The 26798-nt window shown below is 54.3% G+C and overlaps 8 protein-coding genes across 8 annotated transcripts; 3 read left to right on the top strand and 5 right to left on the bottom strand.

Annotated features, from left to right (window-relative positions):
* Positions 1 to 97: 97 nt before the first annotated feature.
* Positions 98 to 1110, bottom strand: J4E86_004838 (uncharacterized protein; the record flags this gene model as incomplete). Its single annotated transcript, XM_051445375.1, has 2 exons — positions 98 to 166; positions 214 to 1110. 2 exons carry the CDS (start codon positions 1108 to 1110, stop codon positions 98 to 100), a joined length of 966 nt encoding a protein of 321 aa, XP_051303472.1.
* A 903-nt stretch (positions 1111 to 2013) lies between these two features.
* Positions 2014 to 2855, bottom strand: J4E86_004837 (uncharacterized protein; the record flags this gene model as incomplete). Its single annotated transcript, XM_051445374.1, has 2 exons — positions 2014 to 2039; positions 2333 to 2855. The coding sequence occupies 2 exons, from the start codon at positions 2853 to 2855 to the stop codon at positions 2014 to 2016; spliced, it is 549 nt and encodes a 182-aa protein (XP_051303471.1).
* Positions 2856 to 6006: 3151 nt separating this feature from the next.
* J4E86_004836 (uncharacterized protein) lies at positions 6007 to 6681 on the top strand (the record flags this gene model as incomplete). Its single annotated transcript, XM_051445373.1, has 1 exon — positions 6007 to 6681. One exon carries the CDS (start codon positions 6007 to 6009, stop codon positions 6679 to 6681), a length of 675 nt encoding a protein of 224 aa, XP_051303470.1.
* Positions 6682 to 7109: 428 nt separating this feature from the next.
* On the top strand, positions 7110 to 7957 carry J4E86_004835 (uncharacterized protein; the record flags this gene model as incomplete). The annotated part of the gene is made up of 2 exons (XM_051445372.1): positions 7110 to 7247; positions 7298 to 7957. The coding sequence occupies 2 exons, from the start codon at positions 7110 to 7112 to the stop codon at positions 7955 to 7957; spliced, it is 798 nt and encodes a 265-aa protein (XP_051303469.1).
* A 1744-nt stretch (positions 7958 to 9701) lies between these two features.
* On the bottom strand, positions 9702 to 12677 carry J4E86_004834 (uncharacterized protein; the record flags this gene model as incomplete). Its single annotated transcript, XM_051445371.1, has 1 exon — positions 9702 to 12677. One exon carries the CDS (start codon positions 12675 to 12677, stop codon positions 9702 to 9704), a length of 2976 nt encoding a protein of 991 aa, XP_051303468.1.
* Positions 12678 to 17959: 5282 nt separating this feature from the next.
* Positions 17960 to 19390, bottom strand: J4E86_004833 (uncharacterized protein; the record flags this gene model as incomplete). Its single annotated transcript, XM_051445370.1, has 1 exon — positions 17960 to 19390. The coding sequence occupies one exon, from the start codon at positions 19388 to 19390 to the stop codon at positions 17960 to 17962; it is 1431 nt and encodes a 476-aa protein (XP_051303467.1).
* A 3317-nt stretch (positions 19391 to 22707) lies between these two features.
* J4E86_004832 (uncharacterized protein) lies at positions 22708 to 23467 on the top strand (the record flags this gene model as incomplete). Its single annotated transcript, XM_051445369.1, has 2 exons — positions 22708 to 23048; positions 23122 to 23467. The coding sequence occupies 2 exons, from the start codon at positions 22708 to 22710 to the stop codon at positions 23465 to 23467; spliced, it is 687 nt and encodes a 228-aa protein (XP_051303466.1).
* A 204-nt stretch (positions 23468 to 23671) lies between these two features.
* Positions 23672 to 26216, bottom strand: J4E86_004831 (uncharacterized protein; the record flags this gene model as incomplete). Its single annotated transcript, XM_051445368.1, has 4 exons — positions 23672 to 24216; positions 24268 to 24999; positions 25053 to 26063; positions 26111 to 26216. The coding sequence occupies 4 exons, from the start codon at positions 26214 to 26216 to the stop codon at positions 23672 to 23674; spliced, it is 2394 nt and encodes a 797-aa protein (XP_051303465.1).
* Between the last annotated feature and the right edge of the window lie 582 nt (positions 26217 to 26798).

Genomic DNA, 26798 nt, shown 5'->3' with positions numbered 1-26798 from the left:
AACCTGCCACGCCCTCCCATGCCCCCTCTCGCCTATACAAGCCGCCCACATGGGACAACTCCGACACGTATACGCTTTCAGAAAAGCATGAATCATCTCATGCAAAAGTGTACCTAGCCTTGACTTCATCCGCGCTTGCTGCGTCTGTGTCGGTGTATCCAACGGCCTGTATCCACGATACAGCATAGGATGAAGGAGAACCTGCGTACCTACTACAGGGTTGTAGAAACTCTTTCCGAAACAATCTCTTTGTCGGGAATCTAGGTAGCTGAATCCGGCGCTGAGCAAGTCGTTGTGCGTGGGTACGTTTCCGGCGAAGAAAACGCGGTTGAGATGCGCGAAGAGCGTTGTTACTTGGCGTGCGGAGAGCGTGGAGCGTAGGTCGTGCGATGTGAGATGCGGGTACCAATATGAGAGTAGACTGCGCAAGTGGAGGACGGAGGGCGTGGGGCGCGCGGACGGGTGCAGGTATGTTGCGTCGAGCCAGGAAATGTGGTGCCGGACCAAGGACATGGATTCGTAGGTCCCGTGGAAGCGGAGGGTTAATGACGGCGCTGGGCTGGTGGGTTTAGGCACCTTTTCGGAGGAGAAAGAGGGGGTTTTGCGGTGTTGGGTTTTGGAGGTGTGTTTGTTGCGACGGTCGCGGAGCGCGCCGTGGGAAGCCAAGGTGGAGATTTTGTAGAGTTTCGGCGCGCATTCGTCGCACGTACACGGGAGGTCTGCTTCTTGGACGTGGGCTTGGAGTTGGGTGAGCGATTTGGGCGGCGTCGTTGATATGGGAGCGTAGTCATCGGTGTGGGATATCGTTGGGTTGCGGCCTAAGATGCGATCTTCGATGAAGGACAGTTTCGGGTCCAGGGCAAAGAGCGGTTCGAGGAAGGGGAGGAGATTGTGCCATGTTGATGCGCCGTGGCACGTTTTCCCTTCTTCTAGCTGATCGCCGAGACGTCGGGCGTCGTTCTGTTTCCTCTGATGTTTTTCCCCATCGCCAAGAATAAACTTCGCGATGCGCCGGATGGGATGGAGTCGTCTTCTCTTCTTTTCCGACTTCTTTGTCTTCTTTGCAAGATTGCTTGCATCGTGCGTTTCCAGAACTGACGGATTCCCCATGGGGTAGACGTAATATTAATGGGCTAATGTACAGGGTTATAAATTCGACATGATTGAAGGAAAAGAAAAGAGTAACCCAAATCCGAGATTCGGCCCATGGGAAAGACGTGACAGCCGTTTTGGGGACATGGTGCCCTAACCGAACAGTGAGGCGGTAAGGGTAGTAAGATTGAAGGATTCGGATGCACAGCAGGGGTGGGCTATCTGTCGCGATTGCGAGGCATGCTGCGCACAGACGGTCAGGGTCGTCTGAGGATCGGGACGAGGGTTCGTTGTGGCAGGTGATGCCGATACGATGCCAGGCAGGTTTGGAGAACTGCAATCCAAGACATGATGGACACTTGTTCTGCGAGTACAGGTGTGTCGAGGCTATGTTTGGGGCCGCAGCTTATCGCCGGTACGCGCGTTTCGTGAATGAGAACGGGCATCTCGGAAATCCTGCCCTGGGTTGTGACGGAAGTTGCACAAAGACAACGGTCCGATACTGGGAAGGGGGGTGTGGCTGTTCATTTCTCGCACGCCACGTGGCGCAGTGTGGAGTGTGCATGCATGACAGACGTTATGTTATCAGGGTCTTTTCTAGGTTCCGCTTCCGCTTATCCGACCCCTGTTCTGTGAAACGTCGCGCACGTACACCCGGTCGTGCGTCAACTCTTTCTTCGAGTCAGCCGAATGACGCTTCTTCAAGGTTATATCCGGTTTCTTCTGCGTCGTCTTTCAGTGTCAGAGTCTCTTTCGTCGTCGTTGCTGTCGTCAGGCGGCTGCGTTCCCAGGTTGTGGCACCGATCGTTGTTGCGCGGGAGGGGCTGGCGATGACGCACGCTGTGTTCTGCTGTGCAGTGGCCTTGGGATCGAGGTGTACTTCCGCGCCGGTAGGCCGGTCATTCTAGCACCGACCGAGATCTAATCACCCGACACATCTTGACCGTCTTAGGGTGAAGTAGGTAAGGCTTCTTGAATGCCATGCGTCCAACAACGGTATCAGCGAGGCTGAACTCGTCCCAATCCAAACGCCCTCTTGACTTTATGCCAAGTTTCTCTTCATCGCAAGTGAGGCTGAGGCATCGATCCAAATCCATGCGTAGTCCCAACAAATTGGAGCTGACATGCTCTAACTCTAGGGCCAATTGCTGCCAGGCCATGCCATGACTGACCCTGCTGTGGCAGTTTTCACAGATATGTCTGCAGAAGAAAGCGTGGCAGAGCTCGTGGAGGAGCGTACCAAGGCGACCTTGCCTTCGTTTGTCAAAGACTTTTGGAAAAACCCAGTGGTTCAGTGGATTGATGACGTTAGGATCTAATTTGATCAGGCAGCCGTAGCTTTTGTGTATTGTCACCCCAAGAATGTTCCATTTGTTCTTGTCGTGATCGTCTACCCAGTCAAACTGGACTTGAAATGAGGGTTGAGGAGGAACAAGTTCCGCGTCGAAGAACGTCTCCGATAGGTCGTTCAGGAGGCCTGTCATCTCCTCTTCAGATAGAGTCTTTCGCAAGTCTTTCGCGTCGAGACGCTCCTTCCAGTTGCTGATCAAGTCATTGAGACGACGCACCCTGGCTGCCATCTCTTCATTGGGTTTTCCAAAGTGTGTGCTGTGAAGCCAACGGATGTGCTGTTCTACTAGTAGGGTGGGTTCCGTGCAACCAGACGTGCAAGGAGGCTCGGGAGTAATCGCCTCTTCTTCAGGCGCATGGCGTTTGCCAGATCGTTTCTTGAACCACGTTTTGCTGAATTTGGAGAGAGACATCGTGTTTGGCTTCTGGCTCTTGTAAGAATACAATGTTAAGATGTAATATTGCGAGAGTTGAAAATGTCTTCATCCTTCCTTCGCAATTTTATATTACTACATCCAGTATTTCTGCTCCAGCGCAATGGGTCCCATCGTGGGTAACTCTGGTCGCTTTGCATCGATACCAAATACACAAGCTTTGCACATCGCGCATGCTGAGTATTTGCGATCATAGCGTGTGGTTTGGTGGGAGTCGGTCGTGACAACCAAGGATCGCTGACTTTGGTACCAATCTCTTAATGAATTTTCGCATCCTGCAAATCATAGGATGGTTGCACAAGTTGCAAACGAAATCCTTGCCCACCGAAGCCTAGCAGGAGCACATTGATTGCCAGCATAATCTCTGCAGGGTTGTCGAACCGAAAATGTGTTGTAGTTGCCGTTTGGGATCTTTCGAGTGCCCACATGTACACGCTACGATGCGCGCATGAACACTTGTGCTGGTACATTACATTCAGAAAGTATCATCAGACTTGCGCGCAGAGGACGACAGTCGCAAACCTGCGCGCACATACTGTCCTCCCCTTCGATCGATAAGACCCCGCGTAATCAGGCAGGAGTCATTTCGGAGACGAGGGTGAATTTGCGCACAGCGCTTCGTTGCTCGTAACCAAATCTAGATAGATGAGGATTCCGCTAACTCATATGTAGAGTGAAGAGCAGGTAATAGCGCATGAGTAATCGCTCCGTCATTTGGTAGCTTTAAGAGGGTCTTGTAGCTCTACGAAAAACCAAGGACATGGTCGAAAGAGCGACTCCATGTATCAGTGCATGCAGCGCTGACGAATGCCCAGTTTGATGCGAGGCTACATTTTGTTAGCAAGACTAGATCACCTCTTGTATGTATACGAGTCCGCGAGATGGAGGCGCTGATTGCTGGGTCTCGTCAAGTTTCTGTGGACAGAACGCAAGGTGAGTGCGGTCGGCATGCCCGACGTACATTACGCGCGAGCATAGCATGCAATGAGACTTGGCGATGGGGCCAGACAGTGCGGTGTGCATTCTGAGTACGTCCGGCCAAGAAGTAGTTTCTTCAGCCCCCGCCGACTAGACGTCGCGGGGAGTCCGAGAGAGCTGAGGAGCGTGCGATGACATTCATCATTGGTGCATCTCGGACGCACCTCTACGCATGCGTCTGAGCAAATCGATGCCGCAAGCATACAGACCCCATGTCTTTGGCCTCATGAGGCACCAGAGCAGTAGCTATAGACCACTTGCGATGAGATTATTCAGCCCCCAGCTACGGTGTGCATCGGTGACGCCGACTCGATGCAGTGAAGTTTCGAGGAGACAGTAGTTGGAAGACGATTCACGTCGATCCCCGAGTACATTACTGTGCTCCTCATTGCGACAGCAGTTGAGCAGGCATCCGCGATTCGTAAGTAGTTTGAGGCCGCTACAGCTGGTCGAGAGCTGTTTGGTGGTTTCGCGGAGTGGGCGTTCGAGATCGACATGCTCATTTGCGACCCTGACTAGATAAGACGATGTCGAGCTCAGTAAGTGTGAGTAGTGAGCTGGGTTGACTTCAGCTCGGGCAGCGCGACTTGCCGTCGTCCCCAGCGTGATGGTGCGATAGCGATAGCGCGATAGAAACGAAGAAGGTCGCGAAGTATAGCAAGACAGAATTCTAGATCCGGTGTCCATGATTCGCTGCATTGAGCGACGCAGGGACTGATGCTAACGGGGAAGGCGGAGTGGATCCAAGATTCAGGAGCAGAGGGAGATTGGAGGTTACAGCTCAAACAGGTAGGCTCATTCCGGTGAAGGCCTAAAACGAGTCCCGCTGTCGGGTTGTTAGTCCAACGTTGACGAATCACAGACGTGTCGCCCCAGACCTTCGGGTACCTCAAACTGTGGCTTCATGCAAAGTCAGCCACGTCTGACGGGAGAGCACCCTGATCCCCAATGGAACTATCAGGGGTCGCGGTCAGCATCCGGGGCGGATCCACAGGGTGGCGAAAGCCATCCATGGTCGAAGGACCGAAATTAAAGAAAACTTCACATGTAACGTCGGAGCGGATGCTACCCAAGGCCTGTTAGCGTAGTGAACTCGACGGTTCGGAATATTGGATATAGGAAATAAGAAAAGGGAGGTTTGGATAGGAGAGAACAAGAGAAAAAGCCGCCGCGAGTTGCTAGTGGGGACGATGGGACGTGGCATCTCGCGGCGCGTGGTTTCACCAAACGTGTGGATGACCCAGTGTTCAAACTTCAGAGTTGCGTGCGTGGGATTTTGAAGGGTCATGTGTGATGTGCCGGGAATTCCCTACAGCTTCAGCTGCTAAGCAGTGCCGATCCGTGTGATGGGGAGCGCCAGCGGCGATAGTGAGCAGCTCTAGCGACACTGGGCGTGGGAATAAGGATAGCTCGCACTGCAGCTTGACACTGGCGGTTTCCGGGACGTGGTTGAGATCCACCGTCTTGAAGCGGCTTCTGAGGAGCTTCTGCCTCTCCTTCTGGATCGAGGACTAGACGCAGCAGACTGCGCACCTGTTGGCTTTGCTAGAAAACTCCGCAGCCAGTCGATGGGCGCCGATCGCTTCTCCAGATTCCGCATTGTCGGCATCGACGAATGAGAGGTGCCGCGGGCTTTTGGGCTGTGAGGGAGTCCTTGCAGGCTTCCAGAAGGCAGCCCTTGATCCTCGCGTCCAGCTGCCCTCACTCAGCCCTGACTGCTGCCGTCATGTAGTAAGCCGGGAGTGACGATGAAAGTGCGGCAGTTTGGGGGCGTATGACCGCCGCCGTCAATTTGCAGCAAATGCCATAGTGTCCGCATCGACATGTTCCGCGCGATAGGAGAGGAGTATCGCCAGGGAATAGAGATGAAGCATTGGGAGCTAGGCCGGGATTGCAATCCTACTCGAGTGGAGCGGTTGAGGAATGAGGAGTGCAGCGCCAACGGCAAGTGCCCAGTGGCTGCTAGCCAGAAGCATGGTAAACCTGGCCCCGGCGTCCTAGTCTCGCCTTAGTCCCACGCCCCCAAGCCGCGGAACGCCATGGGCAGCGCCTTATAGCATCCTTCGCCGCCGTCATTTGCGTCTCTAGCTCTCTGTCACGACGTTGATAACATACCTACCCCGGCCGACCATCCAGTCTTCACAACAACACAATGGCCAACATGTTCCGCGACTTCTCCTTCGACCCGGCGCCGTCACCTGACTACTCCGCCTACGAAGCTGAGCGGGCAGCTATGAACGTCTCGCCCACGTCACAGGCGATGGACCCGCATTACGCGCCAAATCGCCTTCCCACTCCACCATGCACTATGGGCGACCTCGCTGTTCAACTCAACCAGCAAAGCCTCCGCATCGATACAAGCGTCCGCTGCTATCCTGCTGGTCCTCTTACGCCGGAAAGCGACGATGAGTGCGCGCCTTCCACCAAGCAAGAACAGCAGGCGCGACCCACCTACTCGCGCATCGCAGCTTCCGTTCTCAGGATGCAACGCCAACAGAGCTCGCGCATGCAGTGCAGCTCGTCGCATGCTCGCGATCTCTCCAAGCTGGTTCAGATGATCGAGGAGGAGAAGCAGTGCACCGTCAGCGAGTCGTCTTCGCGAACATCCTCTACATCTTCGACATCAACATGCGCATCTGGCAACTCTGGAGACGACGAGGGCGTCGACATGGACTACGATGTGCCTGCCTCAGGCATCGAGTCACTCGCCAGCATGCCAGTGTGGAAGGCCCACGAAAGGCGCGACAGCTGCGTCCGCGTCACCCGACCTGTGCGCATGCGCAAGCGGTCCAAGGGCAATGGTGTATCGAAGAGGCGGTCATCATAGTACTATCAGTCGAATTTGGTTACATGCATAGCGAACGGCGTTTGGGGTGTCACTACGGGCGCATTATACCACTTGATCTTGCTGGAAACAAGGCAACATTGGACAGGGCCTGGAGATGTATTATTATATTACCATCGGGTGGAAGAGCTCCCTAAGGGTTGAGCCTGGCGTTTAGGGTGCGACAAGCTGAGCGCTGTCGTTACACCCACATACTATATAATCACAACTATCATCAACATGCAACACACTCCCACTATGCTCTTATCGTGACTTATCCGCCTGGCCCAGCGCAGTGTTCCTTTCCCGCGTTGCTGCATGTTCCGCGAACCTGAGCATTGGTAAATTGGTGACCCACATGGCTGTTGATCGCAAGTTCGTAAATTTGTGCCGCATCCGTCCCACCTACAGCCACGACCACAACACCCGCCATGTCTGTCCGCCGGGCGCTGGCACCGCGCTCCATCCACTTGCGCATCGTGCCACGTCCCGCCAATTTATCCGAGAGCCGCGAGATATTTCGCGTCCTCCAACGCTTCGGCGAAATCAGCACCTTCAAGTATCTTCGGGTACGTTTTCACCAATGCGTTTACTCATTCCACACGACCACTCACACTAGGCACAGTACGAATACCAGAATCCCGCCGACAATGTCGCCCTCGCCATCTACCGTGACGAAGCCGCCGCCCAGAGCGCCCTCGACGCCTCACCCCTCCGCTTCGCCCTCGAGAAGCTCATAACCAGCGACACCGATGCCGACGCCCAAATCCAAGCCGCCGAAGAAGACGAAGACGACACGCCCATCCAGCAAACCCCACAGAAAGACGGCATCGACGAGATCCTCCGCCCCTCACAACTCCTAAACCGCACCTTACCCACCCCCACCGGCACCACCGGCACCTCCCCCGCCCCAACACCTCCTTCCAAACCCCTCCCCTTCGACCCCCCACCGCACGCCTCCTCGCAGAAGAAATCCACAAAATGGTTCCAAGTAACTGTCGACCGCTCCCGCGCCGTACACCCCGATTTCATCGAACGCCAGCCCTACTGGAAGCAATTCCACCCGATGAAGAGCATGGCGCAGGTGGATTTGGAAAAGAGCGTGCCGCATGTGGGGCTGAGCGATGTGAGCAAGAGACCGCCGAATGCGTATCGCACTCCAGCAAGAGTGCTCAGGGTGATGAATGAGTATGTGGAGAAGAGGATGCCGAGTTTGAGAGGGATTGTTGAGGGAGGCGAGAATGAGAGGGGCTTTGAGGAGAGGAGGAGGAGGGGGTGAAGATGGATATAACAGCGTCTGTAGGGCGACGAACTGGAATGGTCGTGTTGCGGGTGACACACACATGGAGACATGGTCCCAGCCGACAGCTTCGAAAAGACTGTCTACGCACGATCCCGCGAGACGGCTCGCAGCGAGCTCGGCGGTGAGATCGACTGAAAGCACGCTTCACGGCAGTGATAAAATGTAGGAAAACCGTGATCGGAATGAGGACGCAACACATACCCACGCCTCACTTCTCGAGGAAAGCATACCGCGCTGGATCGTACATTCTCTCAACCTCCAGCACATTTCCCATCGAAACGAAAGCGAACGAACCAAAGCTACGGCAAACTCTCATGCCAACCGACGTTATGAGGACGCATCGCTTTGACTCACACTCTCGAGTTCTCGACCAGACTCCTGATTTAGATGTGATGGTTCCAGCCTTAAGTCGATCCTCGGTTGTTGTACTATCTAGGTAGCACGACCGGGGATCGATTTAAGGCTGGAACAATCTATAACGATAGGGATCTGTATGGTCAAAGGGGGCGCTAGCATGAGACGCAACAGAGTATCCAACCGCGCAACAGCCGGATGACAACTCAGCGACTCCGACGCCCACGTCTAGCATGATGGTAGTCACGCACATGCACCGTATCCACTCCATCCAGCACTCCGACCAGACACTTCCGACAAGCGCCGAACGCTCTTACCGCCGCTTTCTGATTCCTCGACGTAACCTTCACAGGCCGTTGCGAAAGATTCGACCGCGGCGTCGGCGAGCCACATTGCTTCATACACTACACTCCATGAAGCAATACGACTGTCTTCATCGTTCTTTCGACCCTCGTAGCCTGGAAAGGCATTCTGAGGCGGTCAGACACGGGGCGAACAGGAACCCGCACGATCAAACCCTGTGTGAACTGCTCAACAACTGATCCGCATCACGCCCTAGTCACATGATCCACTTCTTCCACATCGTGCACGTGTGCGAAGTGGAACAAGTGGATCATGTGGTTGGGACATGGTGTTTATCAGTCGTGGGGTCAGTTTGAATGGCGGTTTTGTCATTCTGGCTGTGTGCTAAAGCGTCTACACTGTCTTTTGGGGCATCAATAGGTACGGCACCAGCCCATGGGATCAACGAGGTTTGGATTTTGAAACTTGCATTCCTTAGGGGGCCTCACAGAGACTTCAGAGGAGTGCAAGTTCCAAACTTCACACAGCGTTGACCCCATACGCTGGTGTGTACAAGGAGATGGGGTGGTATGGAGCGATGAGCTTTCGGAATAGTTCTTTGGTGGCTGTAGGGCTCTGTATTTGATGCCAACTCTCTTGTACACTCGCACCAAGCTGTAGAACTGAAATTGAGGGTTGAAGTACAGGTTATAAGCATCTCCTGTGCCATGTAAGATGGCAGACAGCGCGCATATCAAACGCGAAGTAGATACAAACGCGATATTTCATGCACTCCAAGATTAGGACAAAGTTGATTGTTGACATTACCACGTATTATTAAATCTACACTTTTGTAGCCATACATCAACTACAAGAAATCCCCCACCTAACCGCACCTCAGACATGAAATAATCAGGCCCTTATACATACATGACGAACCGAAAAAAAATCAGGGGTATAACCTCCACAAACTCCATTACCATGCCACGCTTGAAACGCCAACTTTTGTTCATGACCAAATACGTACATGCGTAATGAAACAAGTATACGAGCCACCAGAACAGACCCATAAAACAGATCTTCATCAGTCACTAAGATCGATAATCTCAACCTCGGCCGGAACTGACCGTCTCGCAGCAACAGGTTCAGGCGTGGCACTCGAAACGCCCTCTCTGACTTCAGCTTTGGGTATCCACTTTCCATCCTGCCTCACCATGATATGGCGCGTATTTGCCCGTCCATGGGCCTCAAGCTGCTTCTTGACCTCTTCCATGAAGCCATCTACAAAAAGCATCTGTGGCCGGGCGTCAGATTTGCAAATGGGGCATTTCCACTGATCGGCTACGGATGCGTCGCCCTTGCGAGGCCGGGATTGGAGGAACGTTTCTAGGTCGAAGCAGTCGTTGTGCGGACAGGCTTTGCTGCGGACGGGGATGTCGCACATTTTGGCTTGGCTGAAGGGGTCGAAGAGGCCGATGGTGAGGGTGCTTTCGACGACGCTGATCTCGTCGTCGTCGACGGCGGAGAGTTTGTTTTTGATGCCTTGCAGGACTTTGTCTGCGGGGACGCGACTCTGGTTTAGACAGTGTTTTACGATGGACTCGTGGGATGAGACAACCATGGCCTCGATGGCGAGCATGTAGTTGAGATGAGATTTCTCGCCGGACCGAGCCATTACTGCAATTTCCAAAACGTTCTCGCCTTCTTGGAGCAGGCCCGTGAGGTCGATGGGCATGTCTTTTCCATAGTGGATCTTCTTCCGCGGTTCGAGAGGGGTGTCGTTGAGCGTGTAGTACGAGTGAGGTATCCAAGACGTATCGGCGACAGCCCAGCGTTCCTCCGTCCACTCAGGCTCCGGCCATTTGACGCAACGTAAACGAGCAAATTTCGTGGTCTCGTTGATGTTCACAGTACCAGGTCCACCCATTTGATCTGGAATAGTTTTCCCAATCCTCTGCATATCATAAGGTGTCAGGGTGATTGTCCATTTCTCAATCGCACGGCCTGGCGAGGACAACCGCGTTGGGGGTTTGAGGAAGTTTTGACAAAATGTGTACAGCGGCGAGGATTTGGATTGCGCACGAAGAACTGGACTTCTGAGATGAGCTTGGTGCAGCCCAAAGCGTGCTGGATTGGGTACACGCTGTTGTGGTTGTTGCCAGCCAGCAGCAGGAAGCAAGGGCACCCCACGTGGAGGCGGCGCCACCCCTGTAGATTGGGCAGGGCGTGCGGGAGGACGACCAGGCCCAGGCGACTGCTGTATAGCAGCTTGTGCCGAACCCTGGTCAACCGATCTAGTCGTGCGCGGTGGCATTTGTTGGGGATGATTGCAAGGCGGAACAGCGGGCGAGCTGGTCTGTACTCGTTGTGGTTGGGGCTGGGGCCGGGCTTGCACTTGCTGCGGTTGCGATGGAGGGGCCTGGTGGGTCTGTACCTGTTGCTGAGGTTGGGGAGCGCCGTACGTGTGATCAGCCAATGAAGCGCCGTTCTTGCGAAGGTTAGCCTCGAATGCCTCGACTAGCGCTCTCAGGTTAGAGCCCCAAATTCGTTCCTCGTCGTGTTTTAATTGTTGGCTCTGCTCAGGCGTCTCCGTAGCTGAGGAAGCATGCCGTGAGTAGTGGTAGTGTTGATTCTGCTCGAAGACACCAACTATGTCGTTCTCGAACTTTGCAAGCAAGGGTTTGACATTAGGATTCGAGACCACCGCGCGGCAAATACACCGCAGAAAAGCGGTGAAGAGCAGACGCTGGAAAGTGAGAGAATGAACGCGGAGTTCGACAACAAGTTCTCGGACGAGGGGCGGGAATCGACGGTGCTCGCATATCGCCTTCAGTTGGTCGTAGTTGGGCGACTGGTCAACAAACTGTCTGAAAAGCTGTGCTTGGTACTCGAATGTGGCCGGCCACATGGCTGCAATTTGCTGCATCGGGTATGGGAAATGGGAGAAGAAGTGAAGATAACTAGGCGATAGTATGTGGTTTGCATCAAGAACATCGTGCAATATCCTCTGCGCTTGTTGTAAACCTGGCAACGACTTCAACCCCGCCGGTAGCATGTGAGGGGCGTGGGTCATCAGGCAGTAACATTGATGCATAGTAAGATAGGGCCAGTCTGACAGCTCAACAGCGTTCTGCAGCACAAGAAAGCGTTTCCTGTCCTGAGAGGCAGGTGATATTGGGGGTGCTGATGCCTGGAATTGCCCTAAGATCTGCAGACAGTCTTTCTTTGTATACCAGCCCTGGCTCATGAAATCAGGGGCCAAGGGGGTTGTAGGCGTGTTATCAGGCTGTACGGAGCGAGATACAGGCCGGGATACTGGGTCTTGCGAGACTGCTTGTGGCAGCCCATAGGGCGAGTATGGCTGAGGAGGTGTTCTACTGAGGCGCGGATCTTGGAATTGCATGCCCTGGGGCAGTTGTGGCGATGCCATCATGCCGAGCGACGGGCTGCGATTAACGGTCTGACCCATCTGACCCAGCATAGGACTGCCGATCTGTGAGTAGTGGCCGGACGGTCGACGCGGAAGGTCCGGCGGAGGATTCGTCGGGTTTGCTACCGGCCCTGCATAAGCCTCACTGCGCCTCCGCTTGTCCATTTGTTGCGCATATCCTTCGTTGACTCTTTTTGCAGGAGCAGTCTCGTGCGGTGCTGGGGGCGGACAGCGCGATGTCTCCTCGCTTGGCGTGGGCGACGGAAGCACGCGGGCTGCCGAATGCCCGTGGTTGGCGCTGTTCTGGTGGGCGACGACATTTGGGAGCTGGGGAGACGTCGAGTTCGATAGTGGCTGCGGCTCGGTCTCGACGGTTGGGCGCGTGATCAGGTTCTCTGCGGGTGCGTATGTGGAGGAAGGAACAGTAAACCTGGGCTGCTTGCGAGGCCTTCCACGACCGCGCACGGTGAAGGGTAGTGGGTTTTGTGTGAGTTCGGCAGGAACGATGGGCGGCTGGGCAGGCGCGCTGGAGGGCAGCGGCGTCATCCAGCTCTTCTGTCGGCCCCCAAGGTTGCCCAGCGCATAGTTGAGCGTCTGGGCTGTCGCATCGTCTGGCACTCCGGGGGTCATGGCGTTACCCCAGGTGTGATACATGCCGCTTTGTTATGTTGTGTATATTCGCTTGAGGGTACGCGTTGGTCGCCTTCGAGTGCTGGACATGGGCGAGTTGGAATGTGGGGAGTTCATGTCGCGCAGGGAGATTGTGAGCGACTCAGTGCATGGTAGGCGCGGCGGGTCGTGGGTGCCGAATGTGGATGTAGAGGGAGAAGGAGTTTTCGCTGTCCAGGCTGCCGCGAGACACGTGAGAGAAGGCGCGACGGGGTGAGGTGAACGTCGGCCTCGCGATGGCAGTGAGCCCTCACGACACCCGATGGCATGGCGCACGGACAGCGATGTTTCGCGAACATGCCAGGTCGCTTTGGGCCAAGGCCATGGGCGCCGCCGGGGGCTCTGGACGCTGGACGGCAAATCGTCAGCGGCCAAGTCAGAACCGCTCCAGGGCTGCCCGCTGCCGTACAAACCCACTCTGCCAATAAGCGCAGCGCCTAGTCGAGATTTGCTTTGGAGCGCCCGGTGCGTCCGTGGTTTTGCCAACCGACGTAATTCATATCGCATGCAGGCTAGGTCGCCTACTGCTTCCAAGGATGCACATCGCTAGCTTCATGCCTCTCTGTCCCACCACCCAAGTATAGACACGACACCCCCGGCAGCCGCACGACGACGGGATCAAGCAATATACCTCCCCCCTCGCTCCAAACAACATCGCCACTTTGTTTCATTGCGCACCTGTCAGGCTGTTTCAGGTAGCGGTGGCTCGGTAGCCAGCATTTATAGTCTGCCAAACGTCCGACTGTTGCGCCCGCCTCGCCCGCCGATAGCGCGAACTCCCACGAGGATGAACCACCTGTACTGATCTGGAGACTGCCCGCATACACGCCCCCCGACCCGACCCAGTCTTGGAGAGCAGCTGTAAGCATGGCGCAACGAACCCACACCGAGGGCTGCCGGCCTGGCGATACCCTCGTCGTAGTGCGTATGTTTCCCCTCACCCGTGCTGCCACTGCGTCGCACATGCCAGCGACAGCTGCTGACAGCACTTGCAGACGAGTTCCTCGCCCGCAGTCCCGACGAGCTGAGCCTGAGGCGCGGAGACCGCATCGAGCTGATTGAGCGCGACGACGACTTTGGCGATGGCTGGTTTCTAGGCAAGAACACCGAGACGGGAGAGAACGGCCTGTTTCCTGAAGGTATGTTGCGCTATCGACGGCAGCACAGTAGTGCACATCCCCTATCTGATCGCCATGCTTCTTTTTGCGAGCAACACAGCTGATGTATATCAGTATACACACGGCCAGCACCCAAACCGACGCCCATCCCGACCATGCTCTCGCGCAATCCCTCGCAAATGTCCGTGCAATCAGAAAAACCATCGCCTCAGCCCGGCATGGCCATTTCTGAGCCGCCGACCACCGCCGCACAGCCACCAGCTTCCACGAGCGCCCCTCCACCTTTAAAGTCGGCACCCACAGAGCCCCTGAACATCGCGTCGGGACCAGAAGTTGCTCGCCGAACATCTATACAAAATGGCCCGCGGAGCATCAGCATGACGTTGAGCGGGGAGGCGCCACCAGAAGACGAGACGATAGGAAGCCCCGTCATGCACGAAACGCTGAGCGTCATCGACGAGCACATCACGGGCATGAGCACGCCGCGCCACAGCGCTGTGGGCAAGGAGATACGGTCCAATGACTCGGGAAGCGAATACAGCAGCCACCACCGGCTGTCATACATCAACGGGCAGGAGACCGATGAGGAGGAGCAGAGCTGGCACACCGAGGAGGAGGTCAAGACATGGTCGCCTGCGCGCGTCGCCGAATACCTCGAGGACGCGGGTGTGGAGAAGAAGCACTGCGATGTGTTCCGCGACCAAGAAATCGATGGCGAGGCGCTGCTGGGCGTGGACCGCAACTTCATCTTCATGCAGGAATTCAATCTGGGCCCCATGGGACCGCGACTGCGCACGTGGATGAAGATTAACGCCTTGCAGTCCGAGGTCAAGAACGCGAAGGAAGCCGAAGCTGCAAGGACGACCCTTCTCCTGCCGCCTTCAGAGAGCCCCGACGAGTTTCCAGCCGATATGGGAAGGAGCAGGGCTGCATCAACTGGGGCGGTCCTTCCTCGCATACCGACGCTCAGGGAAAGCATCGGATCCCGAGGCAACACCAGCCGTCAGCACATCCCACGTGCAGCCTCATCCGCCGGCCGATCGTCTACCATCGACGCGACCTCTCCACTGATCCAGCACACGCCCGCCTCACCTACGCCCGGTTCGCCTAGACGACCCTCCGCTGCTTCCGTCCGAAGTATGAACCACAGCAGACGCCACTCTTCTATCGAATACGGGCAGGGACCACCCACGCCTAGCACGCCCAGTTTAATGAAGCCGCCTACATCTGCACCCATGGCCGCCCACGCACACAGGAAGACGCCATCATTCGACCGCAACTGGACCATGGGTTCGACATCGCTGTCCAAGTCCGTACAAGATATCGGCAGACCGGTCTCATCACATCACCATCATGCTTCAAGTACCAACGGAACTACGTTCGATTTCCGCGAGGCCGGCTTAGGCTCCGGTGATCTTGACCGCGGCTACTTTTCCGGAGGCGAGGTCGACAACCGCAAGAGTAGCAGGAACGTTCTGCGCAAGAGAGAAAGCGCCGCGAGCCATTCACGCAATGCTAGTTACACGACCGAAGGCGCACAGCGCGCGTCGTTCAGTCGCCGACACAGCCGAATCGGCAGCGCAGATTCGGCTCTCCGGCCAGCGAGTCCAATTTCCGCTGCCGCGAAACAGTACTACGGTACCAGCACCAAAAGCGAGCGCAGCTCTAGTGCATTCGACTTTGTGCGCCCTCTCAAGCCAGCAAGCGAAACGCATCCAACCGTGACCAAGCTCTCATATGATGCGCACAGCATTGACGCCATTGCGAATTCGCCCCACGTCGCAGGTAGCGAGACCTCAAGCACAGGTCGTGCATCACCTTCGCCAGCTGCTGTACCATCTCATACGCGCTCGTTCTTCAGCAGTAAAAAGGGATCACAATCTAGGGGTCTTCGAGCGATATCAGACGCGATAACCGGCGGCGAGAAGGCGAATTTGAGCTCCGCGGATGTTTCCACTACACAACACAAGGACTCACCGATGCAGTCACCCTCGCGGACGGGATCTAGCACACCCTCTGGCACATCACTTTCGAAGAGTTTCGAGCTTGAAAAGGCCGATAATAACAGGCGGTTTACCGCTGGCTCGACCACGCCCAAGGACGCAAAGAAAAAGGCCAAGAAGCATGGCACTAGTGCATATCTCAAGGGCCGTCAGCAAATCACTCCCCAACAAGCCATGGAGAACTGCGACTATAGCGGCTGGATGAAGAAGAAGTCTTCGAGTCTTATGACGACATGGAAGACGCGCCTATTCGTGCTTCGTGGCCGCCGCCTGGCCTACTACTACACGGAGAATGATACCGAAGAGAAGGGTCTCATCGACATCTCATCGCATCGCGTGCTACCAGCGAACAACGAGAGGATGACAGGCCTCCATGCGTCTCTAACAGGTGCGGCCAACTCACCTACATCTCCGCACAATGCCACCATACAGACAACGGCATCTGCGGATAGCGCCAAAGGTATCCCAGGGCTGGAGGAGGATGTCTCAGGCATGTTCATCTTCAAGCTTGTACCACCTCGTGCAGGACTTCAGAAGGGTGTCCAATTCACCAAGCCCATCGTGCACTACTTCGCGGTCGATAGCCTTGCCGTGGGCCGACTCTGGATGGCTGCGCTCATGAAAGCCACAATCGACCGAGACGAAGCCCTTCCCTTTACGACCACCTACCAGCAAAAGACCATCTCACTGGAAAAGGCACGCGCGATGCGTCAACGGCCACCAAACCTCATGGACGAAGACGGAATCGAAGATGCCGAAAGGAAGAGCGAGATCTCGAAAGAGAGCATCCAAGAAAGCACCATTCACGAAGAAGACGAGAAGGGCCTCGCGATATCGGGACTCGATGATGCAAAAGCTCTGCTGGCGTACGCCGAGAGTCCCGAGGAACACAAACACGATAGCACCGCAACGGCGATTGCGATGTAGTCGACATAGTGTCGTGTCTCCTCTTCCCTCTCTTCTGATACCATCCCGTTCGATTTCAAGTTCAGTACATGCATTAATAGTTGCCCGCTCCGTATATTGCTACCATGGACATGATAGCAATTGCATCAGCGAGGCTTTGGGTCAGGCGTTCTTTCTAGCGATAGCGATAGCGAAACCTTTTTCTTTCCTTTTTCTCATCAATATACCGTCCTGAAGGTTGTCTAGGTAGTCATCCTTCATTACAACAACATACCCCTCTCTGTCCTGCTTTCATCGGTGGTTTTGCGATATAGTCATGCGCGCGTCATATACTGCATCTTAGCATTATCGATGATGAGAATCTTTACCTTCACCTGTCTTGCGCTGTCTGTTATCTATGATGGTAGAATGAAAGAGGATCTAGCGAAAAGCGAGGCTTTATAGCTTGTCTTTGTCGAGCGCGGATAGATGTAGTTAGTGCCTGTATGGAGGGATGAAATGTGTAATAGTACGATTGATAGACTGCGTTTTGGACTTTGAGTGACTGTGAGGTGTTTCAATGCGTGACATGAGATGCCCATCATAGCTTATGATCACAGAGGTTTGCTTCGACGTCGTCCAAGAAGAACATGACGGAACAGATACGCATTCACAGCGAACTCTCGACTTGTTGAAACTGTACATGTCAAGCTGCCTTTACTATAGGAGAATAATTCATTCCATCTGTGTTACGCATACTGAGCAAGTAAAGAGGTGAGGCATTTTTATCATCGCCAACTCCTATCACGACCGTGAAGTAGACGCAGTCGGTTTACCGCTAGCAACAAGTGAAGAAGGTCGAAGTTCAAAAGACGGCAATTCGGCCAGGAGCAGCAACAGTCAGGTTCCCACGTCAAGTACAAGGCCGACGAAGGACGAGCAGTTGCGAGATTGTTTTAACATTTGTTTATTTGTTCTTCTTTTTTACTTGAGTTGAGGTCCTGCGCAGTGCAGCCTTCCATCCATCCATCCATCCATCCATCCAACGATGTAGTATATAGTACTGAAACTTATGAATCTAAAGCGAGTGTCTTGGGGGGTATCATCATCTCCATCTGCATTCAAAACAAATCAAACCACACAAAAAAAGCGCAAGCAAACCATCAAACCATGAAAAAACGCCAATGCTGATGCTGCTGTAACGCAAGACCATCGCTGTTTGTTAAGTGAGGGACTCTCACATCACATTCCTCTTCCTCCTCATCTTAATCTTCAACTCACTATTCTCCCTCTCCTTCGGAGTCTCCATCGGCGCAAACCAATCCCGGAGTCCGCACTGCTCCTCTAGACTCCTGAAGAGATCGTCCACGCGATCAACCATCCAGCCACTCCGTATCCGCGCACCGGGCTTCGCGTAACCCAGTTTGAAGCTGTTGGAGATTGCGCAACTGCCCTCGTTGAATGAGAACTGCATGCAATCATCCTGCTCCTCACACAGCGTGCGGCAGTGTTCGAAAGATTTCCAGGCGTTGCGCTCGAGTTCGTTGGCGACGGCAGAGTGGTCGTGGGCGTTGTATTCTTTGTCTGCGGACATGTTGTCCCAGGCTGTGACCGAAGGACCGATCTTGGGTCGCACGAGCTCCATGAAGATGTCGCGGTGGCGCAGCAGAATCGGGTGTCTGTTGTACCAGTCCTGTTCGAAAGACCAGAGTTCTTGGATTTCGGTGGGCGAAACGTGGTGATACGTTACAGCCGGGTAGCACCAGAGGTCGCGGTCGATTTTGGAAGTCGCAGGGTCGAGTGTCGCGGGGGAGTCGCCTTGGAAGTGGGGGAAGGCGCGGTGGAGGGGGATGTTGACGTCTTCGAGGACTTTGCCAAGAGCGCAGTCGCCGACCCAGTGGGTTTTGGTAAAGTCTTCGTATTCGGAGATGCGGGGGGAGCGTTGGGCGGAGACTTTACGTGCGGCGGGGGCAGAGAGGGCGAAGCCTGCGCCACCGTAGGCGAACTCGACTTCGTTGATGAAGAGGTGCTTGCCGATGTAGTAGGACTTGCTGTCGTCGAAGTTGCTGAGGAATTCGAGTAGGTTGTTCCAGTTTAGGTACGTGTCGGCTTCCATGAAGAAATACCATTTCGCGTCCGGCTTCTCCTCGAGTGCTTGGTCAATCATGGGAAGGAACTTCCACTTGTCGAGCTGCCAGCCATCGTTGTCGGTTCGCAGGTAGTCACCCTGCGACGATCCGGATAGCGATGTGAGAACTTCTTGTTGTTTCACACCTCGTCTTCCGTGCTCTTGTAGTTGGTGGTACAGCTTAAAGTCGTCATTCGTCTTCTTCGTCTCTTCGCTAACTCCTTCGAGGACGTCGTGGACGACGTGTCCGTCTATCTCCTCTTCCAGGTCCGAGTGTATAACATAATGGGGGACGCAACGTAACGTGGTACGGAGGTGCACCGGCACCTTTTCGAGTGATTCGGTGGCCCCGGTTCGCAAGACGACCAAGACGTCATCGGCGAGCTTGGACTGCGGGCAAAAGAGTTCCTGGGGGTGCTCATGCGCAGAGGTCTTTGCGGCGTGGAAGAGTGGCGGGGTGGCCTTGGTGAAGATATTAAGGACGGATACGGCGAATACGGCGCAGAAGATTAGTCGGCATAGGAAGGAGCGATTAGGCATGGCGGTCTAATAGTGGTGGTGCAGCGCCGGGCTGAACCGCGAATAGTCTAAGTAAAGAGTGTAGTAGCTGGAAAGGACAGTATAGTAATAAGAAGAATGAACGTGTGTATGGATCTCGCTAGTGTTCTGATAGAGAGTGGAGATGCGGTGCCGTAGCCATCGGATGCCGGCGGAGGTTGGGCAAAGCGGGGAGCGAGGTAGCAGCGGAGTGTAGTTCGTATGAATAAGGAAAGAAGAGGAAGGTTCAAGGGAGGAGGCATGCTCCTCTTGAGCGACTTGTAGGCTATGGCGATCATAACCTTTTGGCATGACCGTGTGCGCAAGTGGCCGAAGCGACCTGGCGATCAATGCCCCCGGTGTGGATTCGTCAAATGCGCCGGACCTGTCACGGCGTGTCATTCCCGTGCGAGCAGGATCGCCACAAACCGCGGTGAGCAGGGCAGCATGATAATGGCGCGTTATGAAGCACGGCGCTGACCTTGCAGCATTGCTGATGCTACTCTGGGGCTGCGCCGTACGAGCTTACGGGGGCGTGAAGCTGCACAGCGGCAGAGTTTTGGGAGTGGTAATGGGTGCCGAGGGGCTGGTAACCTGGGGCATGAGGCGTTGCGCCTACCGCTTCTAGCGCTACGTCATGGCCCGTTTCAGGTGGCTGGTTCGGGCATCGCGGATTCGGATCGGCATTTCCTGCTGCCTCATTGTGGAAGTTTGTATCCTGGCGTTGATCTCCATCATCAATCCAAATGAACGCGCGTCGACAAAAGGAGTACCCTCGGAGTGCCCTCACCTGATCTTTGTGAGGGATATTCCATGCTTCGACGTCCCATGGGCAGTTCACGATACCTCATTTCCGCCGTTCCTGTCGAGTCCACCACTCACGCTACTCCGCTTGGAGGCGTTCAACACTGAAAAGAAATTATGCGCGTCAAAGTTCGGGTTGTGATACGAGAGTCCTGCCGATGCGACGGTGGTTCAAACAACGCGCATGATTGTTTTCCTTCTGTCCGCGAAGGAACAGCAGCAAACCACGAAGGGGTCTTGTTTCAATGCCTGTCTTCACACATTCTTCTTTGTCGGCTTCACAACATCCCCTTCCAGTCTTGCTTCTTTGATTCAATAGCCTTGCGTGTATCAACTGTGTATAAAAGTTAACCTCACGACTACTCCTTGTCTTTCAAAAAAGCATACTAACTTTCTCAACGCTCAGCGCCCGAATACGACCCAAGTAACGGCGAAGCAACGGCAAACCAGTCCAAAAGGAACGTTGCACTACCAACCTTCTACCATGAGTCAACAGTTTTTCCAACGGCAGCAGCCGGGTATCGCTGTCCAACATCCCGAGATTACTCAACGGCAAGTGTGGGCCCTTGCTGCCGGTTATGTACTTTACTTCGTTCTAAGCATCACGGCTTTAATATGGTACAACCGATATGTGGAAGGCAGAGATCGTCAGCGTTGACGCTGAGCGCGCATGGAGAACTGCTGCAAACTTAGAGCTCTGTTGATTAACAAGCATACTCCAAGAGTCGTTGGATTGGTGCTGATGTTCTACTGGGTCCTCAGGTCACACGGGTTCGACCTCATTATTTCTGGAGATACTTGGTGGTATCAGAGGCGGAGGGCGCTCTTTGGTGTCATTTCTTCAACGGTATTCTTTTCGCTTCTTGTGTCCTTTTGCTGGGATTCACTTTCCACTCGCGGGTCTGCAGCCTGAGCTATAAAGTCAAGCTTCACAAAGCGCAGCGAAGAGTCGCCGCTCATGAAAGGCATACTCTCAATAGTAGTCTACATATACACCTACGGTTCACTACTCACGTATATAAAAAGGTCACGGTGACGTATAAGTGACAGCTGGTCGCATCGTCCCAGAATCATGATAGTGTTGGAAGCGTCTAAGAGCGAGGTTGGAATGTGATGCTTCAGCCGCCAGCTGAGAGGTTATACAAGCCAACACGCCCGTCATCTGGGCTGAGTTCACGAGTTCAGTAAGGACCCATTGGAATGCACATCATGCCACGAACGAGCGGCACCGGAGCGTTCTCCGACAGCTCAGTGTCTCCAACCCACCAAAACAGTCGCTCGGCACTTTACACTTCACCGACCATAGCCCAAAACGAATACCAGGACTGTGGAATCCGGCGCGAAGCTATCCAAATGCATGCAGGCTGTTAGCTGAACGTTTGCAAAGTAGCCGCAAGACAGTGGGGCGCCACGCATTTTTGACCACTAGTCACACCGACAAATGTTAAGATCGCAAAAGGCCGTAGTGGTACTCACCCAAGTACCTCTGCACGAGATTTCCGGCGACGCTTTGCGATGAGCACTTGCAAATCGCTTGCAGAATGTGCTCTAGCACTCGCAGCGATTGTACACATTCCAAGCACAACTTCACCACCCCTCTCGTCATCAGCCTCATGTACATCCCGAGCAGCCGAAGAATGACGCTGCAATAAATTAAATCGAATAAATCAACCAATGAACGCTCCATCCTTCGCGGCATGCAAGACCCTTGGCCATTTCCGTGTTCCATGCTAGGAAGAACATCGGTATGATTCTGAAACTGCGCTAAACCGCCCTTTGTTCTCCAACATCTCCGGCTCCTGACCTCCCAAGATGTTTGTACGACCATCAGCGAACTGCACGTTCAGCCGCAACGTCGTTCAAAATCAAGCTTTTCGCGGAATGTTTATCAAACACCTCGTATATGCACCCCGCTGTGTCCAGCATCCAGCCAGCAAAACTCCCGGGCGCCCCATTAAACGTGGTGGTCCGGGAATTACGTCCCGGCACTTTACCAGCGAGTAAGAAGGAGCCGACAATAGCGCCGCAATATATGAACCTCGCGTCCTAGTGCACCATGTGTCGTGCACCTCTTTGTCCACTGCCACCGCAGGCCAAGTTTGACCGCTTACTCCAATAGATGAAAATGATGACTTTGGGCAAGCATGTTTGCTCTTGTTTCTTACACGTGTGCAGCGCTAACAGTGGGTGCTGACGTGCTGGGCGTTTCTTGAGATCCAGAAATCATCTCGGCTGCGGCCTTGTGCCACCGGTTGCAAGGGCTCTTAGGGCTGTTTGGTACCGTGTGGGAGGACGGGAAGGTGGCTAGGACAGGCGTTGATGGCATTTTGTGGGGTAGATGGTAAGTCTAGATGATGTTTCGTCATGGACGGGATGGGGAAGTAACTTGGCATATATGGATATATAAACCGCACTGCTCTCTTCCAGCAGACCTGCCTAAACCGATAAGCTCACCAAATCCAACTCCCATCTCTCCAATAAAAAAAAGAAACGACCTACAGAACCGCCTGCCCACCATGGTATCCATCAAGCAACTCTCCCTCCTGGCCCTCACAACCGGCCTTGCCACCGTCTCCGCCCAATCCACAGGCAAAACAACACGCTATTGGGACTGCTGCAAAGGCTCCTGCGCCTGGGCAGGAAAGGCCCCCGTAACCAAACCCATCGCCACCTGCGACAAGAACGACAACCCTCTCACGAACCTCAACGCGAAGAGCGGATGCGAAAGCGGAGGAGGCGAAGCATACATGTGCACTGACCAGTCGCCCTGGGCCGTCAACGATGATCTCGCATACGGATTTGCGGCTGTGAAGCTCGCGGGTAAGACGGAGAGTGATTGGTGCTGTGCTTGCTACGAGTATGTCTTCCTTAACCATTCTGAACATTTCACCTTGAACAAAGAAGCTGTAACTAACGACCCACCCCTCCAGAATGACATTTACATCCGGCCCCGTCTCCGGCAAGAAAATGATCGTACAAACCACAAACACCGGCGGCGACCTCGGCGACAACCACTTCGACATCGCCATGCCGGGTGGCGGCGTCGGCATCTTCAACGCGTGTACCGCGCAGTTCGGTGCTCCGCCTAATGGCTGGGGCCAGCAGTATGGCGGTATCTCGTCGCGATCCGAGTGTGATGGTTTCCCTGAGAAGCTGAAGCCGGGCTGCCAGTGGCGGTTCGATTGGTTCAAGAATGCGGATAATCCGAGTGTGAGCTTCAAGGAGGTTACGTGCCCGAAGGAGTTGACGGATAAGACGGGGTGTGTTAGGCAGTAGGTGGATAGATGGGGTGATGAGGTGGTTTGGGTGAAGTGATTCGCTGTATATGATTATGATGGGGGAGACCTCTTCTTGTATATATGAACTTATGATAGAATGAACGATATTGATCAATGCGTTTGTCACACGAGAGGGGTGCGCGAAGTGTCAGAAGAATGTGCCGAAAACCTGGCAACCCGAAAAATGTATACAACGATCTATCTAATCTTGTTTGGTCGTAAACTCCGTCTGACCAACTTCATGTTCATGTGAGCTCCCCGAGCTAGTCTGCGCCAGCTTCCCATTAATACCCGCAATCGCACTCTCAACAGCCGCCGCCACATCAATATGGAAAAACGGTCTGTTCTGTCCATGTACAGTGGTCACCTTGCCGCTCGGCAGACCCTTGCTCCTATTAACAGCACTAATCTCGTCCTGCGCTTCCTCATCATGCAACTTCGCCGCTGAGTTATCAAGAGGCGCGTAGCTGTACACTGGATTCCAGTGCTGGCGCGCGGCGAAACGTTCGCGGTCGATGTAACCGAAACCAGCGGTTGTCAAGGCGCGCTTGGTCCAGCGGCTGTTGATTGAGGCGAAGTGCCATTCTACTGTTTCGGGTGCGGCGTGGCGGTCGAGCTGGGCGCGTACGTCGATGAGACCTTGGATGGATGTTACGTCGACGTTGTTGACGGCGCTGAAGTCTAGGATGATGGCGCGGAGGATGGGTCGGTTGTCTTCGACGTTGATCTGCTTTCCGCGACGTGGGCCTCGTAGAAGTCAGTAAGTTGAATAGCGCTCATTGCATAGACGAAACTTACCTGGGTCATTCCATGGTCGATCACCGATCTTTTGGTACTTATCGAGTGTTGTTGGGCGGGAGATGGTCTGCGCGTGGTGCACGAGTTCATCCATGTAGCCTTGCTGGTTGAGATATGTGAAGCCCTCGGTGAAGCGGTAGATTAGTACACCGGGATACGGAGTCTCGATATCGACCAGCGGGTTTGACCCATCCTTGCGGCTGATTGGGATAAACGCTTCACGGACAGCAGCGGAAGATCCAGGGGCGAAGTGACCATCATCCTTGTTGGCCATTGTCTCTGGACTCGCAATGTAGATCCTGACTCTGCCAAGCACAGCTCCGTGGGTGAATAGCTGGCGCCATAGTAGGAGTGCGAATGAGGCCGCGATGGTGACGTAGATGCCGTTTTCGATGTTCGTGAAGATTGTTACGAAGACACCTGCGAAGAAGATCACTACTTCCAAAGGCGACGTTTCCCAAAACTGGAAGACCACGTTGGGTGGGGTGATGAGATCGCCGACAGCGTGAATGATGACGGCGGCAAGGGCGGCCGAAGGGATGTAGAAGAACACTGCCGTCAAAGCATACAAGGCGAGGAGGACGATGACTGCAGTGAAGATACCAGCGAGTGGGGTACGGACACCTGCTTTCGACTTGATAGCGGTTCGCGAGAATGAGCCGGTAGCCGGGTAGGCACCAAGGAATGGACCGATGACATTTGTAAATCCGACAGCGACAAGTTCTTGCGAAGCTAGATGATAGGGTCAGTACTTCTTCTTCCCTTGAGACATGAAAATGACTTACGGTTGATGACGTAGTTGTTGATGCGCCCAAAAGACTTGGAAATTGCGATGTGTTCCAGAATCAGCACGATGATGGTGACTGGAATGTCAGGCGCGATTGCGGAGAGAAGTTTGGTGTCCATCTTCGGAGCACCAGCGTGCTGGAATCCCCGTGGCACGCGACCCAGAATCTTGAATTTCGCCATCTTTACATCGTTCTTCGCATTGTGGAGACCTGGGATGTCTTTGTTGGCAAGCCAGCTGATCATGATGTAGAGCAAAATGACGAACGCCATCCGTAGTGTGCTCACGAAGAACCAGACCTTTTGCTTCGATGGCTGCTTCTTCGACATGAAGTTGCAAAAAATGCGGATAGCATAAAGCAGAAAAAGTGCACTCAATCCCATAGCGGCATCGAGCTTTGTGCGTCCAAGGCCTTTGAGAGTGTCGATGACGACCAGATATGTGGGACCACGTGTGTTGACGCCAGAGATACCCATAAGTGCTGGTACCTGACCGGCTCCAATGGAGATGGCAGCGCCGGTCATGAACGAGGTGATCGCAACCAGAGGAATGAGCTCGACGATCCTTCCAAGACGGGTGAGACCGATGAACAGGAGAACGGAACCAGCAATGACGGAAAGAGCCCGAGCGATGTCCACGGCTTCGATCTCCGGCTGTTTATCCTGGATTTTGGTGACAATGTTGCCAACAATGGTGCTCATGACGGCGACAGTACCGATGGTGATGTCCTTGGATGTAGCGAAAGCCCAGTAGAGAATGAAACCGACAAAACTGGTGTAGAGTCCATACTCAGGAGGCAGCTTCGCCAGCAAAGCGTATGCCATGCCTTGGGGGATAACAACGAATCCAACGGTGCATCCAGCGATAAAGTCTCCGAATAGCCACGTCAGGTTGTAGTGGAAGATCCAATTCCAGAAGGGAAACAAACTTCTCAGGTAGCGTTTTGTGGCGGTTGCTGACGGTTTGAATCGAGAAAGCCATTCTTTTGCGGTCGGTTCGCGCTCGACGTCTACGCTTCGTTAGCAACTGCCTGATGACAGACTAGATAGTATTTACATGTTTCCACGGATGATATTGATGCAGCGCCAGAGACCTCGGGCTCTTTTCGGTAGTCAAGGTTGATTCCAAGCACCTTGGCTGCTTTCTGACCAGCAGATGCCATGTTGGCGGACGTCGTCAGCGAGGGCTGTGTTCTGGGCTCCTAGGATTCCGTGGATAACAGATTGAAACAAGTCAAGTAGGGCTCCGGTAGTGTGGTTTTCCAGAGTCGCGCGCGTTGATATAGGGCAACGAGTATCTGTAAGACCCGACAATTTGCCAGACCGAGGGAAGATGGGTGCAACCTTATAGCACGTTGCGTGAACGAGCCCCCCGTGGAGAAACAGTGGGAGAACGTCAACTTCGGTCAAATAGAAATGCCACATAGTTCCAGATCCAAGGCGGAGGCACAGCCGCATGTGCTATGGCCCGGCGCCATCCCAAGGTTTTGACGTCTAACAAGACGGCACCTTGCGCTTGGCGTGGGCAGAGTGTGCGAGAGAAGCTTTCCGTGCAAATCACAGTGCGGCAATGCTATCACTGCACAGCGCCCGATCATGACGTGCTTTGCATTGAGCAGAATCCTACTTATTGGCAGATGGAAGACGAGGAATTTGGCAGGCTGGGCTCAGCGAAGCGTTGAGCTTGTGAGGTCTGGGCTTCCGAAGGCGGAGATATGGCGTTTGAGGCGTTGGCGGATCGCGTG

Source organism: Alternaria arbusti (genome assembly GCF_024043155.1).
Source record: "Alternaria arbusti strain BMP 1465 chromosome Unknown scaffold_5, whole genome shotgun sequence".
In the NCBI taxonomy this organism is placed as follows: Eukaryota; Fungi; Ascomycota; class Dothideomycetes; order Pleosporales; family Pleosporaceae; genus Alternaria; species Alternaria arbusti.
The sequence above is the reverse complement of the archived record's forward strand: the minus strand, read 5'-3'. Positions and strand labels throughout refer to the sequence as shown.